This window comes from Salmo trutta, chromosome 14 (assembly GCF_901001165.1).
Source record: "Salmo trutta chromosome 14, fSalTru1.1, whole genome shotgun sequence".
Classification (NCBI taxonomy): domain Eukaryota; kingdom Metazoa; phylum Chordata; class Actinopteri; order Salmoniformes; family Salmonidae; genus Salmo; species Salmo trutta.
In genome coordinates this window covers 85,553,817-85,576,342 of record NC_042970.1, presented here as the reverse complement: position 1 = coordinate 85,576,342, position 22,526 = coordinate 85,553,817, and the positions used below count along the sequence as shown (strand labels likewise).

The 22,526-nt window shown below is 42.6% G+C and overlaps 1 protein-coding gene and 1 long non-coding RNA gene across 5 annotated transcripts in view; one reads left to right on the top strand and one right to left on the bottom strand.

Moving 5' to 3' along the window:
• The window catches only part of LOC115147771 (GTPase IMAP family member 4), a 13,963-nt gene extending 10,248 nt beyond the window's left edge, over window positions 1–3,715 (bottom strand). Inside the window, exons 1-3 of one of the 4 annotated variants that reach the window (XM_029690066.1) lie at window positions 3,603–3,715; window positions 2,714–2,815; window positions 475–567 (exon numbers count right to left, since the gene is read on the bottom strand). In XM_029690066.1, coding sequence (XP_029545926.1) covers window positions 475–553 — 79 coding nt within the window. In that variant the 5' untranslated portion in view covers window positions 554–567; window positions 2,714–2,815; window positions 3,603–3,715. Of the gene's footprint in view, window positions 1–474; window positions 568–2,713; window positions 3,176–3,451; window positions 3,571–3,602 lie in introns of those variants that run through there. The other 3 variants (XM_029690067.1, XM_029690065.1, XM_029690068.1) reach the window with 3 other exon arrangements.
• LOC115147772 (uncharacterized) lies at window positions 3,707–22,526 on the top strand. The gene is made up of 2 exons (XR_003866500.1): window positions 3,707–3,842; window positions 22,383–22,526. It is a non-coding gene; the product is annotated as an uncharacterized LOC115147772 (long non-coding RNA).

The following is a 22,526-nucleotide window of genomic DNA, read 5'->3' as shown; positions in this document are numbered from 1 at the left end:
TTGAAAGACCTTAACATCTGTTTAACACTTTATAACACTTGATATAGCCTACGTCATCATCCATATTCAGTCTGATTGGCTGACAGGAGCAGAGAGAGAGAGAGAGAGGAAGAAAATACTTCAGTCTGATTGGCTGATAGGAGCAGAGAGGGTAAGAAAAGACAAAAGTAAATCACAATCAGTATAATAAATAAAGCTAACTAACAGATGAACATCTGTCATCAATGATCAGCTGATAGCCCACCTTCTTTACCCCATGTCAATCATGTCTTTAGGAGGCACTGAACTGAGTGTGTTGCAGAAATAAATAGGCCTATTTAAAAATGTAAAAGTTTACTCTACAGAGGCATTTGGTATTTTCTAGATTTCGCCCTTTTTTTCATTTTGAGCACCTGCCCCCTGCCCTGCATGGCCCTGGTGTGTGTACGTGTGTGTGTGTGTGTGTGTGTTTGTGTACGGGTGTGTGTACTGTACCTTGGCATTGACCAGTGAAGGCTTGAAGACAGAGTGTCAACACGAACAGAATCTTCAGAGTCCCTCTTCTTCGTCCCATATCTGTTACAGTGGCTAATCAAAAACATGGAATTAGACGATGATCTCATTACAAATAACAAAGTCCACAAAATAAATTAGAATTTCTTCTCAGCTATTTCACTTTCAAACAATGTAAACCAGGGGCGTAAAACTCATGGAGGGCCTAATGTCTGCAGGTTTTTTTCCTTTCAATTAAGACCTTTACAACCAGGTGAGGAGAGTTCTTTACTAATTAGTGACCTTAATTCATCAATCAAGTACAAGGAAGAGGGAAAACCTGTAGACCAGGGCAGCCCAACCCTCTTCCTGGAGATCTACTTTCCTAAAGGTTTTCAGTCCAACCCTAATTTAGCATATCTGATTCAGCTAGTTAAGGTCTTATTGAGCAGCTAATTAGTAGAAGCAGGTGTGTTAAATTATAGTTCATCTCTCAACTGGTACCATGAGGACAGCTGTCTCCCTCATCTCTCTCTACTGGTACCATGAGGACAGCTGTCTCCCTCATCTCTCTCTACTGGTACCATGAGGACAGCTGTCTCCCTCATCTCTCAACTGGTACCATGAGGACAGCTGTCTCCCTCATCTCTCTCTACTGGTACCATGAGGACAGCTGTCTCCCTCATCTCTCTCTACTGGTACCATGAGGACAGCTGTCTCATCTCTCTCTACTGGTACCATGAGGACAGCTGTCTCCCTCATCTCTCTCTACTGGTACCATGAGGACAGCTGCCTCCCTTATCTCTCAACTGGTACCATGAGGACAGCTGTCTCCCTCATCTCTCTACTGGTACCATGAGGACAGCTGTCTCCCTCATCTCTCTCTACTGGTACCATGAGGACAGCTGTCTCCCTCATCTCTCAACTGGTACCATGAGGACAGCTGTCTCCCTCATCTCTCTCTACTGGTACCATGAGGACAGCTCAAATTGAAACTTAATCCCATAGTAATCTTATAGTAGACCAGCCAACCTGGAAAAGGTGCTGGGATATGATTTTGCTTATTACAGACTGTCATCAATGCTAGATAAAACATGTTTGCTGTGATACAAGGTCATTTTGGTTTTCTAATATCATTTTCAACAGGTCAAAGGTCAAATGTGTTGAAAATTGTTAAATATATATATTTAGGTGGACTGTTCAACAAAAACGGAGTGGATTATCAAACAACACTTAGACTATAGAGTTTCTGCATTAGTAGTTGCTTTACATACAGTTATTATGCTTTCAGACATGCACATCCAGCTCATCAAATGCTTTAGAAATGGTGTATTTGTGTGTCATAAAGAACATTCATGGTATTTTAGTCTTTTTTTTAAAGGCCTTTTTCAATACATTTATAAATGCCCATAAACCCATTGCATACCTGCAACAGCTGGAACTGGAACAGCTGCCGTTTAGTAAATACTGTTTGACTGTACCACTGAGACCTTGCTTTCCTTATTTTAATACAACTACAGGGCGACAGGTAGCCTAGTGGTTAGAGTGTTGGGCCAGTAACCTAAAGTTTGATACACTCTTAGCTCCTTTTTTTTATCTAGAACCTTGAAGGGTTCTTCGGTTGTCCCCATAGGAGAACCCTTTGAATAACTATTTTAGGTTTCAGGTAGAACCCTTTAGGTTCCAGGTAGATCCCTTTCCACATATGGTTCTGTATGGAACCCAAACGGGTTCTATCTGGAAACAAAAAGGGTTCTGCTATGGGGACAACCAAAAAACCCTTATGGAACCCTTTTCTCTAAGAGTGTAGTCCTAATCCCAGAGCCGACAAGGTGAAGCTAGGCAGTTAACCCCCCCCCACAACAACTGCTCCCCAGGTGCCCAATGTGGCAGGTACTCAGAGGGGTCGGGTTAAAAGTGTTTCGGTTTGACCTTGTGTGTAATTTATGATTCAAATATAAAAAAATTAAATCAGTGATAGAGGGAAGTTGTATCATTATGCCATTTTGTGGTCTAGTCATTTAATCTCAGTAAGGACAGACATGGGAACGACAAGTTGTCTCATCATTTCTTTGCCGTTCAACAGTAAAAGTTGTGTTTTTGCATTTCTGAGTAAAAGTCCTTCTAATATTTATTGTTTCAGTAGCACTGCTATTACATCTTTATGGTGTTGCTGCTAGAAATGTGTTCACATTTTAATTTAGAACAATTTGTAAATACATTTGTGAATAAATGTTCTTACCGTTTTTCTTCTCTTCTTCCTGGATGTTCTTAGAAAAGCTGTGTTCTGTAGTTCATCAGCTCCAGTTCTCAATGAAACTCTGGTTAGTTGGAGGAGATGTAACTATGGTTCGTTGGAGAGGAAGACAAAGAATGATCTCAGATCCAACTATTCAGTCAGTTTTAACATTGCCTCAAACTAGTGACCACACCCTCTACTGCTGTTTACCAGAACAGAGACGTTTCCAATAAACGTGTGTGTGTGTGTGTGTGTGTGTGTGTGTGTTTGTGCAGGTGTGCCTGTTACTATGGAGGCAAAGTATGTGCCAAAAGGACACATTTTAAATGAAAAGTGGACACTTGTCATAAACCAGTAGGCTGCCTTTCTGTTAAGAGTTTGGTTGGACCTCAGTACCCTTGAGATTTCACTCTCTATCGCTGGTTAATGTTTTTCCTCATGAATCTTGTTCACTAGCTGGCACAGACCTCAAAGTCATAAAATCTGATTTGAACCCTAACTCTAACCTTGATCCTAACCTTAACCAAACTCCTAAGGACTAACCCTAACATTTCATTCGGACCAAAAATATATTTTTGTTTTCATTAATTTTTACAATGTAGCAACATTTGGACTTTGCAGCTGGCCTATCTAGCAGAAATCCAACGCCTCTTTCCCTTCTCCCAATCTCTCCTGTTGTTGTGTATTGATATTCTAGTTTTGTCCCTTTAGGGCACCTGTAACCCCCCCTTGCTTGCTTACCTACGTTAAAAACGCTTGGAATGTTCTTCATGTGAAACGCATTAAACAATGCCCACGTTAATTTCTACTCCCGTCTCATCCTTATATTAGTTGTATAAGTAATACAGTGTGCTATACAACAAAACTGGCGACGAGGAAGAAACGTTCTCACGTTTGTACTCATCATCTTCCGCAGAAAGTCTGAGTTAAATTCGGGGGGTTTTTCGCTGTAGAAAGACGCAAACAAAACGTGGAGCTAGCCAGTCGAGTAATGCTAGCTAGCCTTTGATGTCACGGCAACAAGAGCCTCAAGGGATAGGAAGAGTTTCGCTGCGGGAGAAAGTGAAGTCACGTGAGTTAAAAGAAGAAGAAGAAAAAAAGGGGTCTGGATGTAAGGGACCGTCTGAAAAGTGTGAGTTAGAAAAATAAACCGAAAATGTCTGCATTGATTGGAAATATAGGAACATTTGATGAATCTGTGGAACAATGGAGTTCTTACACAGAACGTTTTGAGTACTTTGTGTTGGCAAATGGCATTAAAGCAGAAGTCGTTGTGCCAACATTTTTGACTGTTATGGGAGGAAAAACATTCAATCTACTGCGCAGCCTGAAACGCCTGAAAATCCAGGTGATAAATCATATGATGAAATTGTGGCTACCTTAACTTCTTGAGGCTACCTGGGACGTTAGCGTTCCCCCCGTGGCGCACCCTATCAACTGCAGGTGCATTTCAAGAGCGGCAAATTTGAAACCAAATAAATGTACAAATTCAAATTTCTCAAACATACAACTAACTTACAGCCTTTGAAAGATAAACATCTTCTTAATCTAACCACGTTTACCGATTTCAAAAAGGTTTTACGGGGAAAGCATAAAGTTAGGTTATGTTAGGAGAGTACATTGACAATAGCGGTGTGCAATGCATTGTCGATTCAAAGACAGGCTTCACCAAAACCATACAATCAGCTAAAATTATGCACTAACCTTTTACAATCTCCATCAGATGACACTCCTAGGACATTATGTTAGACAATGCATGCATTTTTAGTTCTATCAAGTTCATATTTATATCTAAAAACAGTGTTTTACTATGGCGTTGATGTTCAGGAAATCGTTTCCCTCCAATACCGGCAGTCAAGTCATGACGACAAAATAATTAATTAATATTAGAAAACAATGCTAAAATATTATATTGTCATTCAAAGAATTATAGATTTACATCTCTTGAACGCAATGGACTTGTCAGATTTTAAATTAACCTTACTGGGAAATCACACTTTGCAATAATCTGAGCACTGCGCCAGAAAAATACGCATCGCGATACAGACTAACCGCCATGTTGGAGGAATCTAAAATCGAAAATACTATATAAATAATCCATTACCTTTGATTCTCTTCATCAGATGTCACTTCCAAAGAGTCCCAGGTCCATAACGAATGTAGTTTTGTTCAAAAAAGCTCATCATTTATGTCGAAAAACCTCCGTGTTGTAGCGCATGATCTAAGCCAGCCGGACTTCACTTCACTTCAAGAACGGAAAAAATATATTTCCGTTCGTTCAAACATGTCAAACGTTGTATCGCATAAATCATTAGGGCCTTTTTTAACCAGAACATGAATAAAATTCAAGGCTTGGGTTTTCTTTTAAAACGTTTCGGAATGAGAGTACCCACCATCAAATCGCGCGCCAGGGTGAATGATGGACCATCACGTTCCATGGCTCTTATTCGGTCAGATCTCACTGTAGAACACTCAAAACACTTTGTAAAGGCTGGGGACATCTTGTGGAAGCAATAGGAAGTGCCAGAATATACCTCACCCCCTTTGTTTTTCAATGGCATAGGCTCAAAGTCAATTCAACACATCAGGTATCCACTTCCTGTCAGAATCTGTCTCAGGGTTTTGCCTGCCAAATGAGTTCTGTTATACTCACAGACACCATTCAAACAGTTTTTGAAACTTTAGGGTGTTTTCTATCCATATATAATAAGTATATGCATATTGTAGTTACTGGGTAGGTGTAGGAGGCATTTAAAAATGGGCACATCTTTTTTCAAAAAGTCTCAATACTGCCCCCTATACCCTAACAGGTTAAAAGGACATTATTCTCCCAAACCACTGATAATCGCAGAGAGATTCCGGTTTCATAAGAGAAATCAATCTCCCAGTTTGTGGCTGTATTGAAACAGTTATCTGAACACTGTGAATTTGGGCGATCAATGAGTGACACTATACGTGATAGGTTAGTGTGTGGCATGCGCAGCGAGGCAATTCAGAAACGCCTTTTGACTGAGAGTAACTTAACATTGCAGAGGACAATAGAAGTGAGTACATCAATGGAAATGGCAAAAAAAGACTCACAACAGCTAAGTGCATTGACCCAAGTGCATAAGGTGTCTACGTGGTTAAAAAACAAGGCAGGAGGTGGCAAGCCATGCTATCGCTGTGGGAAACCAGGTCACCAAGCAGAGGAGTGATGGTGCAAAGACTTAGACTGCAGAAGTTGTGGAAAAAAGGGTCACATCGAACGTGCATGTAAAAACAAAAAGACACAATCAAACAAAAGTACTGAACAAAGGAAAAGCGACTTCAGGAAGTACAAAAAGAAAGTGCATAAAATGGAGCACACAGAGGATGAACAAAGTGATACCCTGTCTGAAGGGGAAGAATCTTTGCATGTTATGTCAATTTCAGACAATGGATACGGCTACTGGGTGACACCGCTACTGGATGGAAACGCAGTACGGATGCAAGTGGACACTGGAGCAGCCATATCTTTGCTGTCTGAGGCTGTATACAAGGAGAAACTACATCACCTCACACTACAGCCCACAAAGATGATGCTGAAAACATACACCGGTGAGATTGTTCCAGTGAGAGGAAGCGTGATTGTTACAGTGGAGCTCAACAAACAGAAGGTAAAGCTACCACTCTACATTGTGAAAGGCAACCATCCAGCATTGCTAGGACGCACATGGCTGGAAAAGATCAAACTAAACTGGCAGGAAGTTCAAATGGTTGCAAAAGAGGACACAAACCTACAAGGGATATTGAGGAAATACGCGGATGTGTTCAAAGGAGACCTTGGCAGTATGAAGGACATAACAGTTAAACTGACCGTGAAACCAGACAGCAAGCCAAAATGCTTCAAAGCTAGACCTGTCCCATACGCCATAAAACCAAAAGTTGAAATTGAGCTAAACAGACTAGTGGAGAGTGGAGTATTGGATCCAGTGAATGTTAGTGAATGGGCTACACCCGTTGTTCCAGTCATAAAAAAAGATGGATCACTCAGACTCTGTGGTGATTTCAAAGTCCCCATTAACCCAGTCTTGCCTGCTGAAAAATATCCACTACTCCTTATTGACGACCTCTTTTCTGGTTTAGCTGGAGGACAAAAATTTAGTAAGATAGACTTAGGCCTGGCATATCTACAGATGCATGTGGACCAAGAGTCACAAGAACTGTTGACCATAGTAACTCACAAAGGACTGTACAAGTACCGGAGGCTTCCTTTTGGAATCACCTCAGTTCCGGCCTTGTTTCAGAGAGCTATGGACCAGATACTGAGCGGGCTCACTGGGGTCCAATGTTACCTCGATGATCTACTCATCACCGACAAAGACGAGCAGGAGCACCTGAGAGACCTGAACGCTACACTACAGAGATTGGAGGAGTACGGTCTGAGGGTCCGGAAGGACAAATGCACGTTTTTCCGGCCCTCTGTTGAGTACCTGGGCCACGTCATCGACAGTTCAGGGCTCCACAAGGCGCCATCGAAGGTGAAGGCTGTTGTGGAAGCTCCATCCCCACAGAACGTGAGTCAGCTGAGATCATTCTTAGGACTACTGACATACTACGCAAAGTTTGTGCCAAACCTAGCTAACATGTTAAAGCCACTGCATGAACTTTTGAACAAAACCAAACAGTGGAAGTGGACAGACAGATGTGAGGAGGCATTCAAGAAAGCGAAAACAGCCTTAGCTCAGTCAGAGGCCCTAACCCACTTCAACCCCAACTTGCCATTACAGTTGGCATGTGATGCATCGCCTTATGGCGTTGGTGCAGTTGTCTCACACATCATGCCATCAGGTGAAGAAAGGCCAATTTGCTTTCGCATCACGGACCTTAAGTAAAGCCGAGAGCAATTATGCACAGATAAGAGCGTGAAGCACTCGCCATTGTGTTTGGAGTTAAGAAATTTCATCAGTTTCTGTTTGGCCGACGATTCACTCTGCTGACGGACCATAGACCCCTCACCTCCATCTTTGGTCCCCACACCGGCATTCCGTCGCTTGCAGCCAGTACGATATCAAGTACAGAAGGTCTGAGCAGCACTGCAATGCTGATGGCCTCTCAAGGCTTCCCTTACCTGTCGCACACACTGAGCACTCCCAGGCTGAAATCTTCTACTTCAAGGAAGTGACGAACGCCCCAGTTACATCTGTTCAAGTGAAAAAGTTCACCCACACTGATCCGGTGATGTCGTGGACATTGTCACTCGTGGAAAAGAAGGAGAGATGTCGGACAGCCTACAACCTTACCTAGTGAGGAGAAACGAGCTCACAGTTCAGTTTGGATGCTTGCTATGGGGTTTTCGAGTCATCATACCGCCGCCACTGAGAAGGCAGGTGCTTGAAGAACTCCATTCAGGGCACTGTGGCATGGTGCGAATGAAGGAGATTGCACGCAGCTACTTTTGGTGGCCAGGTCTGGACGCAGCTATCGAAGACAAGGTCAAGTCATGTTCTGCATGTCAAAAGATGAGGAACATGCCTCAGCTAGCGCCACTACACCCATGGGACTTCCCAGAGGAGCCTTGGCAGCGAGTTCACATAGACTATGCAGGCCCACTGGAGGATCGTATGTTCTTAGTCATAGTTGACGCACACAGCAAATGGCCTGAGGTTACAGTGATGAAGAGCACCTCAGTGGAGAGAACCATCGAAAAGCTACGGTCAATCTTCAGTCGCTTCGGCTTGCCAACGCAACTCGTTAGTGATAATGGCCCCCAACTGGTGTCTGAAGAGTTCCGGTCATTCATGGAAGCAAATGGAATTCAGCACATCAAGTCAGCGCCGTATCACCCTGCAACGAACGGCCTCGCTGAAAGGTTTGTCCAAACGATGAAGCAAGCTTTAAAATCATCACAAGGGAACGGCTCCCTCAATAGGCGTCTAAACACCTTCCTGTTAACCTACAGAAACACTCCCCACGCTACAACCAAAGTGGCACCCGCGTCAGCCTTGATGAAAAGACAGCTTCGCACGCGACTCAACCTCCTGAGACCTCCAAAGACGAAACAGGTTGTACAGACACAGAGAGCACAGGTGGAGAGACGGAGCAAAGCAAAAGAAAGAAGCTTCATAGCTGGAGACAGAGTTATTGCTCGGAACTACTGCTAAGGTCCAAAGTGGATACCAGCCACAGTGGTTGCACAAACAGGGCCTGTGTCCTACACAGTTCACACACCGGAAAACATCTGGAGGAGACACGTGGATCAACTGTTGCCAGGAACCAACCTCAGAGAGGACTCATGTGAAGTGACAAACCAAGATCAGCTACTGGAGACCTACCATGACTACGAGCTATCACCTGAACATCCACTGCAGCATCCTACAAATGTGGAAAGTGCTCCAGACTCACCTGAACCAGCCAGAGTGCCTACTCAGGGTACTATTGCACCCCAGTCTGGGCATACACCATCACCACTCAGACTCAGAGATAATGTGACTGTAGACTCACCTGTACGTCGTCATTACCCTGCAAGAGAAAGACGACCCCCTGACAGGTTGACTAGTTAGTTCAGACTAACCTCCGACATTGGGGCAGAATACACCCCAGGGTTAAGTCTGGGGACTGAGGCAGTCTACCCTCTATCCCTAGTTTAGAAAGGGTTATTCTGAAATATTATATTAAAAAGAAAACAATAGGCAAAACAGTGAATATTTACTTTTTCCTTATGAGTCATCAAAGGTAAAGGGGGAGGAATATGTGTATTGATATTCTAGTTTTGTCCCTTTAGGGCACCTGTAACCCCCCCCCCCCTTGTTTACCTACGTTAAAAACGCTTGGAATGTTCTTCCTGTGAAACACAGGAATGTCCTGTCCTTATATTAGTTGTATAAGTAATACAGTGTGCTATATAACACCTGTCCTCATCTCTTCTTTTATTCTTCTTACTTTCTCCATTTCCCCTCCTTTTCCTATACATATCCTCTTTCCATCTCACCTCTCTTAGTGTGTACTGTGGGTATCTCTCCTCTATATCCATCCTCTCCTCTCTTAGTGTGTACTGTGGGCATCTCTCCTCTCTATCCTCTCTGCGTGTGTATCTCTCCTCTATATCCATCCTCTCTCCATCTCTCCTCTCTTAGTGTGTACGGTGGATATCTTTCCTCTCCATCTCTCCTCTCTTGAAATAAAGTTTGTTACATGCGCCGAATACAACAGGTGTAGACCTTACAGTGAAATGCTTACCTACAAGCTCTTAACCAACAATGCTTTAAGAAGTTAATAAAAATAAAATAAGTGTTAAGTAAAAAATAGAAAATAAAAGTACAAAATTAAAAGAGCAGCAGTAAAATAACAATAGGGAGGCTATATACAGGGGGTACCGGTACATAGTTAATGTGCAGGGGCACCGGTTATGTAACGGCCGTCGAAGGGAGTAGACCAAGGCGCAGCGTGTTGAGTGCTCATCATCGTTACTTTTATTTGAACACGTAAACAAAACAAGAAAACGCACGACAGCCAAAACAGTCCTGTCAGGAACATTTAAGAAAACAGAAAGAAACCACCGACAAACACAATGAGAAAAACCCCTCCTTAAATATGGTCTCTAATCAGAGGCAACGAGATTCAGCTGCCTCCAATTAGAGAACAACCCCAAACAATTCAAACATAGAAATAGAAAAACTAGAATAAACATAGAAACACACTAACATAGAACTTACCCCCCCCCCAAAAAAAAACACACCCCCCCTGCCACGCCCTGACCAAACTACAATAACAAATAACCCCTTTTACTGGTCAGGACGTGACAGGTTAGTCGAGGTGGTTGAGGTAATATGGACATGTAGGTAGAGTTAAGGTGACTATGCATAGATAATAAACAGAAAGTAGCAGCAGCGTAACAGAGGGGTCTGGTGGCCCTTTGATTAGCTGTTTATGAGTCTTATGGCTTGGGGGTAGAAGCTGTTAAGAAGCCTTTTGGACCTAGACTTGGTGCTCTGGTACCGCTTGCCGTGTGGTAGCAGAGAGAACAGTGTATGACTTGGGTGACTGGAGTCTTGGACAATTTTTAGGGCCTTCGGTACCGAGTCAATGTGCAGGTTAGTCGAGGTAATTTGTAAAGTGACTATGCATAGCCTTCCTCTGACACCGCCTGGTATAGAGGTCCTAGATGGCAGGAAGCTTGGCCCCAGTGATGTACTGGGCCGTACGCATTACCCTCTGTAGCGCCTTACGGTCAGATGTCGAGCAGTTGCCATACCAGGCAGTGATGCAACCAGTCAGGATGCTCTCGATGGTGCAGCTGTAGAACCTTTTGAGGATCTGAGGACCCATGCCAAATCTTTTCAGTCTCCTGAGGGGGAAAATATTTTGTTGTGCCCTCTTCACGACTGTCTTGGTGTGCTTAGACCATGATAGTTTGTTAGTAATGTGGACACCAAGGAACTTGATGCTCTCAACCTGCTCCACTACAGCCCCGTCGATGAGAATGGGGGCGTGCTCGGTCCTCTTTTTCTTGTAGTCCACAATCATCTCCTTAGTCATGATCACGTTAAGGGAGAGATTGTTGTCCTGGCACCACACGGCCAGGTCTCTGACCTCTTCCCTATAGGCTGTCTCATCGTTGTCGGTGATCAGGCCTACAAATGTTGTGTCATCGGCAAACTTAATGATGGTGTTGGAGTCTTGCCTGGCCATGCAGTCATGAGTGAACAGGGAGTACAAGAGGGGACTGAGCACGCACGCCTGGCAAGGGCCCCCGTGTTGAGGATCAGCATGGCGGATGTGTTGTTACCTACCCTTACCACCTGGGGAAGACCCGTCAGGAGGTCCAGGATCCAGTTGCAGAGGGAGGTGTTTCGTCCCAGGGTCCTTAGCTTAGGGTGTACTGTGTGTATCTCTCCTCTCCGAGGGTGTACTGTGGGTATCTCTCCTCTATATCCATCCTCTCTCCATCTCTCCTCCTGTCCTTATCTCAGTTCTAATCTGTTCACTGCCCCTGTGAACCACTGCCCTGATTGCAATGTTGAGTAACATACACCTACCTTACTTTCACTCTCAACACCTTGCCTTGCGTGCCAGCAAGGCTTTTGCCCATACACATATGTACGTACACACAAACACACATGCACACTAACACAGACTCATACAAACACATACACTCACAAAGAAAGGGCTATGTCCCAGATCAGGGTTAGGTCCCTCTAATGGTAGTCTGTCAGGATCAGAGCCATGAGGATCAGAGCCATGAGGATCAGAGCCATGAGGATCAGAGCCATGAGGGTCAGAGCCATGAGGGTCAGAGCCATGAGGGTCAGAAGCATGAGGGTCAGAAGCATGAGGGTCAGAAGCATGAGGGTCAGAGAGGGAGGAATTATTGAGAGGGCAAATAGATTACAGTGAATATAGCATGCATTTACTGTTGAGTATGTTCAGTTAACTCCACAAAGTGAAAGTTGAAAAATGAACTCTCTGAGCTAACATTGCCCCTTCCCCCTCCCCCTCTTCCTCTCAAAAGTACCACAAAGTCAAACAGGAAACTCAATGAGTCACAAGGTTGTGCTAACCACCGTAGTGTTGGGGAAAAAAACAGTCACAAATACAAATAATGTGGTTTAATGTAGATAGAAAACAAGCTCAATAAACCATGTAGAATGTGGACTAGTTGTCTATATCATGAATGAGGGCTAGTTGTCTATATCATGAATGAGGGCTAGTTGTCCATAGTTGTCTATATCATGAATGAGGGCTAGTTGTCCATAGTTGTCTACATCATGAATGTGGACTAGTTGTCCATAGTTGTCTATATCATGAATGAGGGCTAGTTGTCTACATCATGAATGTGGGCTAGTTGTCCATAGTTGTCTACATCATGAATGTGGGCTAGTTGTCTAGTTGTCTACATCATGAATGTGGGCTAGTTGTCCATAGTTGTCTATATCATGAATGTGGGCTAGTTGTCTATATCATGAATGAGGGCTAGTTGTCTATATCATGAATGTGGGCTAGTTGTCCATAGTTGTCTATATCATTAATGTGGGCTAGTTGTCCATAGTTGTCTATATCATGAATGTGGGCTAGTTGTCTATATCATGAATGAGGGCTAGTTGTCCATAGTTGTCTATATCATGAATGAGGGCTAGTTGTCCATAGTTGTCTATATCATGAATGTGGGCTAGTTGTCCATAGTTGTCTATATCATGAATGTGGGCTAGTTGTCTATATCATGAATGAGGGCTAGTTGTCCATAGTTGTCTATATCATGAATGAGGGCTAGTTGTCCATAGTTGTCTATATCATGAATGAGGGCTAGTTGTCTACATCATGAATGAGGGCTAGTTGTCCGTAGTTGTCTATATCATGAATGAGGGCTAGTTGTCCATAGTTGTCTACATCATGAATGTGGGCTAGTTGTCTAGTTGTCTACATCATGAATGTGGGCTAGTTGTCCATAGTTGTCTATATCATGAATGAGGGCTAGTTGTCTATATCATGAATGTGGGCTAGTTGTCCATAGTTGTCTATATCATTAATGTGGGCTAGTTGTCCGTAGTTGTCTATATCATGAATGAGGGCTAGTTGTCCATAGTTGTCTATATCATGAATGAGGGCTAGTTGTCCATAGTTGTCTATATCATGAATGTGGGCTAGTTGTCTACATCATGAATGAGGGCTAGTTGTCTACATCATGAATGTGGGCTAGTTGTCCATAGTTGTCTACATCATGAATGTGGGCTAGTTGTCCAGTTGTCTACATCATGAATGTGGGCTAGTTGTCTATATCATGAATGAGGGCTAGTTGTCTACATCATGAATGTGGGCTAGTTGTCCATAGTTGTCTATATCATTAATGTGGGCTAGTTGTCCATAGTTGTCTATATCATGAATGTGGGCTAGTTGTCTATATCATGAATGAGGGCTAGTTGTCCATAGTTGTCTATATCATGAATGAGGGCTAGTTGTCCATAGTTGTCTATATCATGAATGTGGGCTAGTTGTCTATATAATGAATGAGGGCTAGTTGTCTATATCATGAATGAGGGCTAGTTGTCCATAGTTGTCTATATCATGAATGAGGGCTAGTTGTCCATAGTTGTCTATATCATGAATGAGGGCTAGTTGTCCATAGTTGTCTATATCATGAATGAGGGCTAGTTGTCCATAGTTGTCTATATCATGAATGAGGGCTAGTTGTCTACATCATGAATGAGGGCTAGTTGTCTATATCATGAATGAGGGCTAGTTGTCCATAGTTGTCTACATCATGAATGTGGGCTAGTTGTCTAGTTGTCTACATCATGAATGTGGGCTAGTTGTCTATATCATGAATGTGGGCTAGTTGTCTATATCATGAATGTGGACTAGTTGTCTATATCATGAATGTGGGCTAGTTGTCCGTAGTTGTCTATATCATGAATGAGGGCTAGTTGTCCATAGTTGTCTATATCATGAATGAGGGCTAGTTGTCTATATCATGAATGTGGGCTAGTTGTCCATAGTTGTCTACATCATGAATGAGGGCTAGTTGTCCATAGTTGTCTACATCATGAATGAGGGCTAGTTGTCCATAGTTGTCTATATCATGAATGAGGGCTAGTTGTCCATAGTTGTCTATATCATGAATGAGGGCTAGTTGTCTATATCATGAATGAGGGCTAGTTGTCTATATCATGAATGTGGGCTAGTTGTCCGTAGTTGTCTACATCATGAATGAGGGCTAGTTGTCCATAGTTGTCTACATCATGAATGAGGGCTAGTTGTCCATAGTTGTCTATATCATGAATGAGGGCTAGTTGTCCGTAGTTGTCTATATCATGAATGAGGGCTAGTTGTCCGTAGTTGTCTACATCATGAATGAGGGCTAGTTGTCCATAGTTGTCCATATCATGAATGAGGGCTAGTTGTCCATAGTTGTCTATATCATGAATGAGGGCTAGTTGTCCGTAGTTGTCTATATCATGAATGAGGGCTAGTTGTCTATATCATGAATGTGGGCTAGTTGTCCATAGTTGTCTATATCATGAATGAGGGCTAGTTGTCTACATCATGAATGAGGGCTAGTTGTCTATATCATGAATGAGGGCTAGTTGTCCGTAGTTGTCTACATCATGAATGAGGGCTAGTTGTCTATATCATGAATGTGGGGTAGTTGTCCATAGTTGTCTATATCATGAATGAGGGCTAGTTGTCTATATCATGAATGTGGGCTAGTTGTCTATATCATGAATGAGGGCTAGTTGTCTATATCATGAATGTGGACTAGTTGTCTATATCATGAATGAGGGCTAGTTGTCCGTAGTTGTCTATATCATGAATGAGGGCTAGTTGTCTATATCATGAATGAGGGCTAGTTGTCCATAGTTGTCTATATCTTGAATGAGGGCTAGTTGTCTACATCATGAATGTGGGCTAGTTGTCTATATCATGAATGTGGACTAGTTGTCTATATCATGAATGTGGGCTAGTTGTCTATATCATGAATGTGGACTATTTGTCTATATCATGAATGAGGGCTAGTTGTCCGTAGTTGTCTATATCATGAATGAGGGCTAGTTGTCTATATCATGAATGAGGGCTAGTTGTCCATAGTTGTCTATATCATGAATGAGGGCTAGTTGTCCATAGTTGTCTATATCATGAATGTGGGCTAGTTGTCTATATCATGAATGAGGGCTAGTTGTCTATATCATGAATGAGGGCTAGTTGTCTGTAGTTGTCTATATCATGAATGAGGGCTAGTTGTCCGTAGTTGTCTACATCATGAATGAGGGCTAGTTGTCTATATCATGATTGAGGGCTAGTTGTCCATAGTTGTCTATATCATGAATGAGGGCTAGTTGTCTATATCATGAATGAGGGCTAGTTGTCTATATCATGAATGAGGGCTAGTTGTCCATAGTTGTCTACATCATGAATGAGGGCTAGTTGTCTATATCATGAATGAGGGCTAGTTGTCTACATAATGAATGAGGGCTAGTTGTCCATAGTTGGCTATATCATGAATGTGGACTAGTTGTCCATAGTTGTCTATATCACGAATGAGGGCTAGTTGTCCATAGTTGTCTATATCATGAATGAGGGCTAGTTGTCTATATCATGAATGAGGGCTAGTTGTCCATAGTTGTCTATATCATGAATGAGGGCTAGTTGTCTACATCATGAATGAGGGCTAGTTGTCTACATCATGAATGAGGGCTAGTTGTCTATATCATGAATGTGGACTAGTTGTCTATATCATGAATGAGGGCTAGTTGTCCGTAGTTGTCTATATCATGAATGAGGGCTAGTTGTCTATATCATGAATGAGGGCTAGTTGTCTATATCATGAATGTGGGCTAGTTGTCCATAGTTGTCTATATCATGAATGAGGGCTAGTTGTCTAGTTGTCTACATCATGAATGTGGGCTAGTTGTCCATAGTTGTCTATATCATGAATGAGGGCTAGTTGTCTATATCATGAATGTGGACTAGTTGTCTATATCATGAATGAGGGCTAGTTGTCCGTAGTTGTCTATATCATGAATGAGGGCTAGTTGTCTATATCATGAATGAGGGCTAGTTGTCCATAGTTGTCTATATCATGAATGAGGGCTAGTTGTCCATAGTTGTCTATATCATGAATGTGGGCTAGTTGTCTATATCATGAATGAGGGCTAGTTGTCTATATCATGAATGAGGGCTACTTGTCCGTAGTTGCCTACATCATGAATGAGGGCTAGTTGTCTATATCATGAATGAGGGCTAGTTGTCCATAGTTGTCTATATCATGAATGAGGGCTAGTTGTCTATATCATGAATGAGGGCTAGTTGTCTATATCATGAATGAGGGCTAGTTGTCTACATCATGAATGAGGGCTAGTTGTCCATAGTTGGCTATATCATGAATGTGGACTAGTTGTCCATAGTTGGCTATATCATAAATGTGGGCATGCAAAATGAGCAGGGATATACAGTCAAATATAACATGCAAAGTAACCCAGGTTAGTATGGTTGTTATCAAGGACAGGTTTGTATGGTTGTTATCAAGGACAGGTTTGTATGGTTGTTATCAAGGACAGGTTTGTATGGTTGTTATCAAGGACAGGTTTGTATGGTTGTTATCAAGGGCAGGTTTGTATGGTTGTTATCAAGGACAGGTTTGTATGGTTGTTATCAAGGACAGGTTAGTATGGTTGCTATCAAGGACAGGTTTGTATGGTTGTTATCAAGGACAGGTTTGTATGGTTGCTATCAAGGACAGGTTAGTATGGTTGCTATCAAGGACAGGTTAGTATGGTTGCTATCAAGGACAGGTTTGTATGGTTGCTATCAAGGACAGGTTTGTATGGTTGTTATCAAGGACAGGTTTGTATGGTTGTTATCAAGGACAGGTTTGTATGGTTGTTATCAAGGACAGGTTTGTATGGTTGCTATCAAGGACAGGTTAGTATGGTTACTATCAAGGACAGGTTAGTATGGTTGCTATCAAGGGCAGGTTTGTATGGTTGCTATCAAGGGCAGGTTTGTATGGTTGCTATCAAGGGCAGGTTTGTATGGTTGCTATCAAGGACAGGTTAGTGTGGTTGCTATCAAGGACAGGTTAGTATGGTTGCTATCAAGGACAGGTTAGTATGGTTGCTATCAAGGACAGGTTAGTGTGGTTGCTATCAAGGACAGGTTAGTATGGTTGCTATCAAGGACAGGTTAGTGTGGTTGCTATCAAGGACAGGTTAGTATGGTTGCTATCAAGGACAGGTTAGTATGGTTGCTATCAAGGACAGGTTAGTATGGTTGCTATCAAAGACAGGTTTGTATGGTTGTTATCAAGGACAGTTACAGGTTAGTATGGTTGTTATCAAGGACAGGTTTGTATGGTTGTTATCAAGGACAGGTTAGTGTGGTTGCTATCAAGGACAAGTTAGTATGGTTGTTATCAAGGACAGGTTTGTATGGTTGTTATCAAGGACAGGATACCAATCATGCTTCTAAACGCTTCACTTCTCTGTGTGAATGAAATAGGACCTCACATATCTGTGTGTGTGTGTGTGTGTGCTCGCGTTTCCATGCTCACTCGTGTGTATGTCGGATATGTGTGTGAATGCCTGCCATTCAATCCCACATTGTGTAGTTGTGCATTGTCGCGCAGTGTGTTGTTGTGCATTGTCGCGCAGTGTGTGATTGTGCATTGTCGCGCAGTGTGTGGTTGTGCATTGTCACGCAGTGTTGTCATGACGTTGGCCTGTGGGTAAGGTTTATGACCCCCCCCATAAATACCTTTCTCCCTTCCCCTCTCTTTCTGACCCTACTGAAGGACTGTTGAATAGCCTGTGTTAAATATAGAGAGTCTGGGAACATCAAACAAATGGGGAAAGGAACCATATTTTGGTAATTAAACCAGTTGGAAATATGCTTTGGAACGTAATGAGTATGGATGTCAGTTCGGTTGTCATCTGAGACATTATGACTGATGACAGGACGACATAAACTGTACCTGGGAAAGTATACACCCTCTAGTTATCAGAGTCACATGGAATTGTTATGCAATTGAAATGTTTGATATTAAAATTGTTTGTTAGGAGATTAAATGTAATTTTAGCTTCCAAATGAGAGAATTGTGTTTTCATAAGGAAAGTGCCCTGCTTGATCAGTGGCCCACCCCTGTGAAGAGACAGGGGTTATAAACGATGAAACACATCCTTCCCCCTCTCCACTATATAAGCCTTTGACGAAAAGATAACCAATGTTCCAGTACGTGAGGTCTGCAGCCTCTACGTTAGAAGGACACACGTCAAGTACAGAACTAAGCCAACCTCGGCGGGAGCTTTGGTGGCGAATGGTATGAACTTTGAGCTTATTCACTACAGAAGTGATACTTCCTAGCCGTTGAGTTAGCAGCGGCCGCTGTAGACGTGGGCTAGGAAAGGACGGACGACGGATCCAGTCTAACAAACAGACGAAGATACTACCACGTATCCACTTTACCACCATTGACATTCTTCCGAGGACAGGAAGATCTGTGGCCAACCCGGCCAGCATCTACGTCCAATCTACCGAAGCGCAGCTCAGAGTAAATATTTATTGCATTTTCCTTTTCCAAATGGGCGGTAATTTAGTAATGCATAAGATAATGTATTTACGTTAGCATAGCTGCTGTTTGCTTGTTCCTAAGTCTTCCCGCTCTTTCATTCAAGCCCAACCCCCTTTCCTTTGTGTAACCAGCCATCATACAGGTTCCGTCCACCGGGACGTTTTCTGTATGACATCATTTGTATTCTGTGTATTTGTAATTCTGTGTGATTAGTTTAGGTATTTAGTAAATAAATAATTAAACCCAATTTTGTATTGCTGATTCAACTTGTTAGCCAGGGTTCGTGAAGATAGCCAAGAATTTACAACTTTCATTATGAGACTGAAAATAAGATAAGGGTTAATATTGACTGCTATTGATGTAAAATATTACTAAGTATTTTAAGAGTTTATTTGGAAGATAACGGCTCTATAAACGTTCTTCCGTGGTGCCCCGACTTTATAGTTAATTACATTTACATGATTAGCTTAATCAGTTAATATTAATTACAGAGAAAGAATTTTATAGGTTAGCATGTCATATCACTTAATCCGGCATAGCCAAAGACACGACAGTGTGTAGTTGTGCATTGTCGCACAGTGTGTAGTTGTGCATTGTCGCACAGTGTGTAGTTGTGCATTGTCACACAGTGTGTAGTTGTTCATTGTCGCACAGTGTGTAGTTGTACATTGTCGCACAGTTTGTAGTTGTGCATTGTCGCACAGTGTGTAGTTGTGCATTGTCGCACAGTTTGTAGTTGTGCATTGTCGCACAGTGTGTAGTTGTGCATTGTCGCACATACCGAATCAGTCTATCTATACCAGAGAAGCTGCGTGGCCGAGTAATTGTGCCGTTTCTAAAGCCTACCTCTGTGAGAGGGGTCACAGGCAGACAAACATTCCAACAAAACAACCCAGCAGTCACGTGCCTTCATGTGGCAGACGATTTCCTGCAATGTGAACCTTCCAGCACGTGACTGACTGCACAGCGGTGGGGGCCAAAATGGAGGGTGGTTTCCTGCAATGTGAAGCCCCAAGCAGGGAACTGTGAAGCGGTTGGGGCCAAAATGGAGGGTGGTTTCCTGCAATGTGAAGCCCCAAGCAGGGAACTGTGAAGCGGTTGGGGCCAAAATGGAGGGTGGTTTCCTGCAATGTGAAGCCCCAAGCAGGGAACTGTGAAGCGGTTGGGTCCAAAATGGAGGGTGGTTTCCTGCAATGTGAAGCCCCAAGCAGGGAACTGTGAAGCGGTTGGGGCCAAAATGGAGGGTGGTTTCCTGCAATGTGAAGCCCCAAGCAGGGAACTGTGAAGCGGTTGGGGCCAAAATGGAGGGTGGTTTCCTGCAATGTGAAGCCCCAAGCAGGGAACTGTGAAGCGGTTGGGGCGGGGTTAAGGAGGAGACAGCCCCAGAAACCTACAGGGAAATAAAGAGAGAGAGACATCCCTTTTACTCAGTGGTTGTTTAAAGGGTCAATCTGCAGTGGTGGTTTTAGCATGTAAATCTTGATGGGGCAAACTCAACCAATTTTTTTAGATGCATGCCAGCAAAGCCACTATACAACACAACACAGCACTATACCGGTGACAAACTCTGCCTACAAACTGTTAGGGCCTACATAAAGCTGTCCCAACAAACTACATAAAGCTGTTCTGTCAAGGCTGTCTGAAGAATGGGACCAAGGCGCAGCGTGTGTATCGTTCCACATTTTATTTAAACTTTGAAACTATGCAAGACATACAAATAAATGTAATAAACAAAACAACAAACCGTGACAGAGGTGCAACATACACTTACTCAAAATAATCTCCCACAAAACCTAGTGGGAAAACAAAAATTTAAATATGATCCCCAATTAGAGACAACGATGACCAGCTGCCTCTAATTGGAGATCATCCCAAAAAACAACATAGAAATACAGAAACTAGAACCCCACATAGAAATACAGAAACTAGACAAAAAACCCAACATAGAAAAAAGAAACTAGAACCAACATAGAAATAAATAAACTAGACAAAACCCCCTGTCACGCCCTGACCTACTCTATCATAGAAAATAAAAGCTTTCTATAGTCAGGACGTGACATGTCCCAACAAACTACATAAAGCTGTCCCGACAAACTACATAAAGCTGTCCCGACAAACTACATAAAGCTGTCCCATAAGACTACATAAAGCTGTCCCATAAGACTACATAACGCTGTCCCGACAAACTACATAACGCTGTCCCGACAAACTACATAACGCTGTCCCGACAAACTACATAACGCTGTCCCGACAAACTACATAACGCTGTCCCGACAGACTACATAACGCTGTCCCGACAAACTACATAAAGCTGTCCCGACAAACTACATAAAGCTGTCCCGACAAACTACATAAAGCTGTCCCGACAAACTACATAAAGCTGTCCCGACAAACTACATAAAGCTGTCCCATACACAAACATTAGGCTGTTACATTTCAGTGAATTTATAAATGTTTGTTTTTAAATCATTATCACTTAGCTCTAAGTATAAGCAAGTGCAAGGAAACAAGCTGCGACGAGGTAGGCCTATTCGTTCAGCCTTTTCAAAATGGACACCGACAGAAATTCAGATAGATGTTAGTTCAGATAAATTCAGCAAGATTTTGTGGCCTTAACTTTACTCTTCTTTCAGTCACCATAAAGACAGAGAGAGAGGCAGTTACCATTTTAGGATTGTATTAGACCTATGTGGTCGAAAAAGGAAGGAAAATACAAAACCACTTATATAGACAATATACCGACGCACAGACAACACATTGTGCAAACAAAAACAACCCTCGGAATATCAACAGGAATTACATGGTTCTATTAGTGAACTTTTTGCTGAAAAAAAATACTGTATATTTCAATGGGAAGAGACTGTCACTGGCAAACATGGTTACAGACCCAACAACAGTATATAGTATTCCCTCCTCGTGGAGAAAAGCACATGAGCTAATTATAATACACAAAGTAAGCAAAACAATGGAATCATTCTAACTTTGCCTAAAATGATGAATAAGATACTAATGAGATAGACCTATATAAGCAATACAACAATTGAGATGTACAAACTATGGCATAAGGGAACGATGAGCAGATAAGAGGCAAGCCATAATTTCGATTAAGACATTAATGAGCGAGCTAGGACGGACGTAGTCCATATAACTATTTGTTCAGTACTTTTGAAATGTACAGTGACATAATTCAGCAAATGGGCTATGCTTACAGTATTCTCCCTGTACACCAAGTCAGAACCGTAGGCTAAATAACGGGGGCATATGAACAGACAATGAAAGCTTTTACAATTTTCGATGATGACATTTCTCTACAACAGACTATATGCTACATGTACACCACCAAGTCAGAACAGTAGGCTAAGTTCTGAGGGGGAAAGGGACCAAATTATTAGGGTGAGACACATGGGCTCCTAACATCTTAATACACAACATACACTTAGTATTACTTTCTTAGCTACAGTATACATATCTCCCTGGCATATTACATCATTTATGCAGCAGTATACAAGACATATATTTGGACTAACCGTTGTTGTGCTGTGCTCACTTGAACAGGAAGGTGGAGCAGCGGCCCTTCTTGTTGGCAAACTTACTCAAGTTGCACCCTGATCTGTTTCACCTGTCTTTGTGCTTGTCTCCACCCCCCTCCAGGTCACTCCACCCTGGATTACTGACCTCTGCCTGCCCTGACCCTGATACTTCCTGCCGTTCTGTACCTTTTGGACTCTGACCTGGATAACTGACCTGTCGTTTTTCCTGCCCCTGTTCTAGTAATAAACATGTGTTACTTTGACA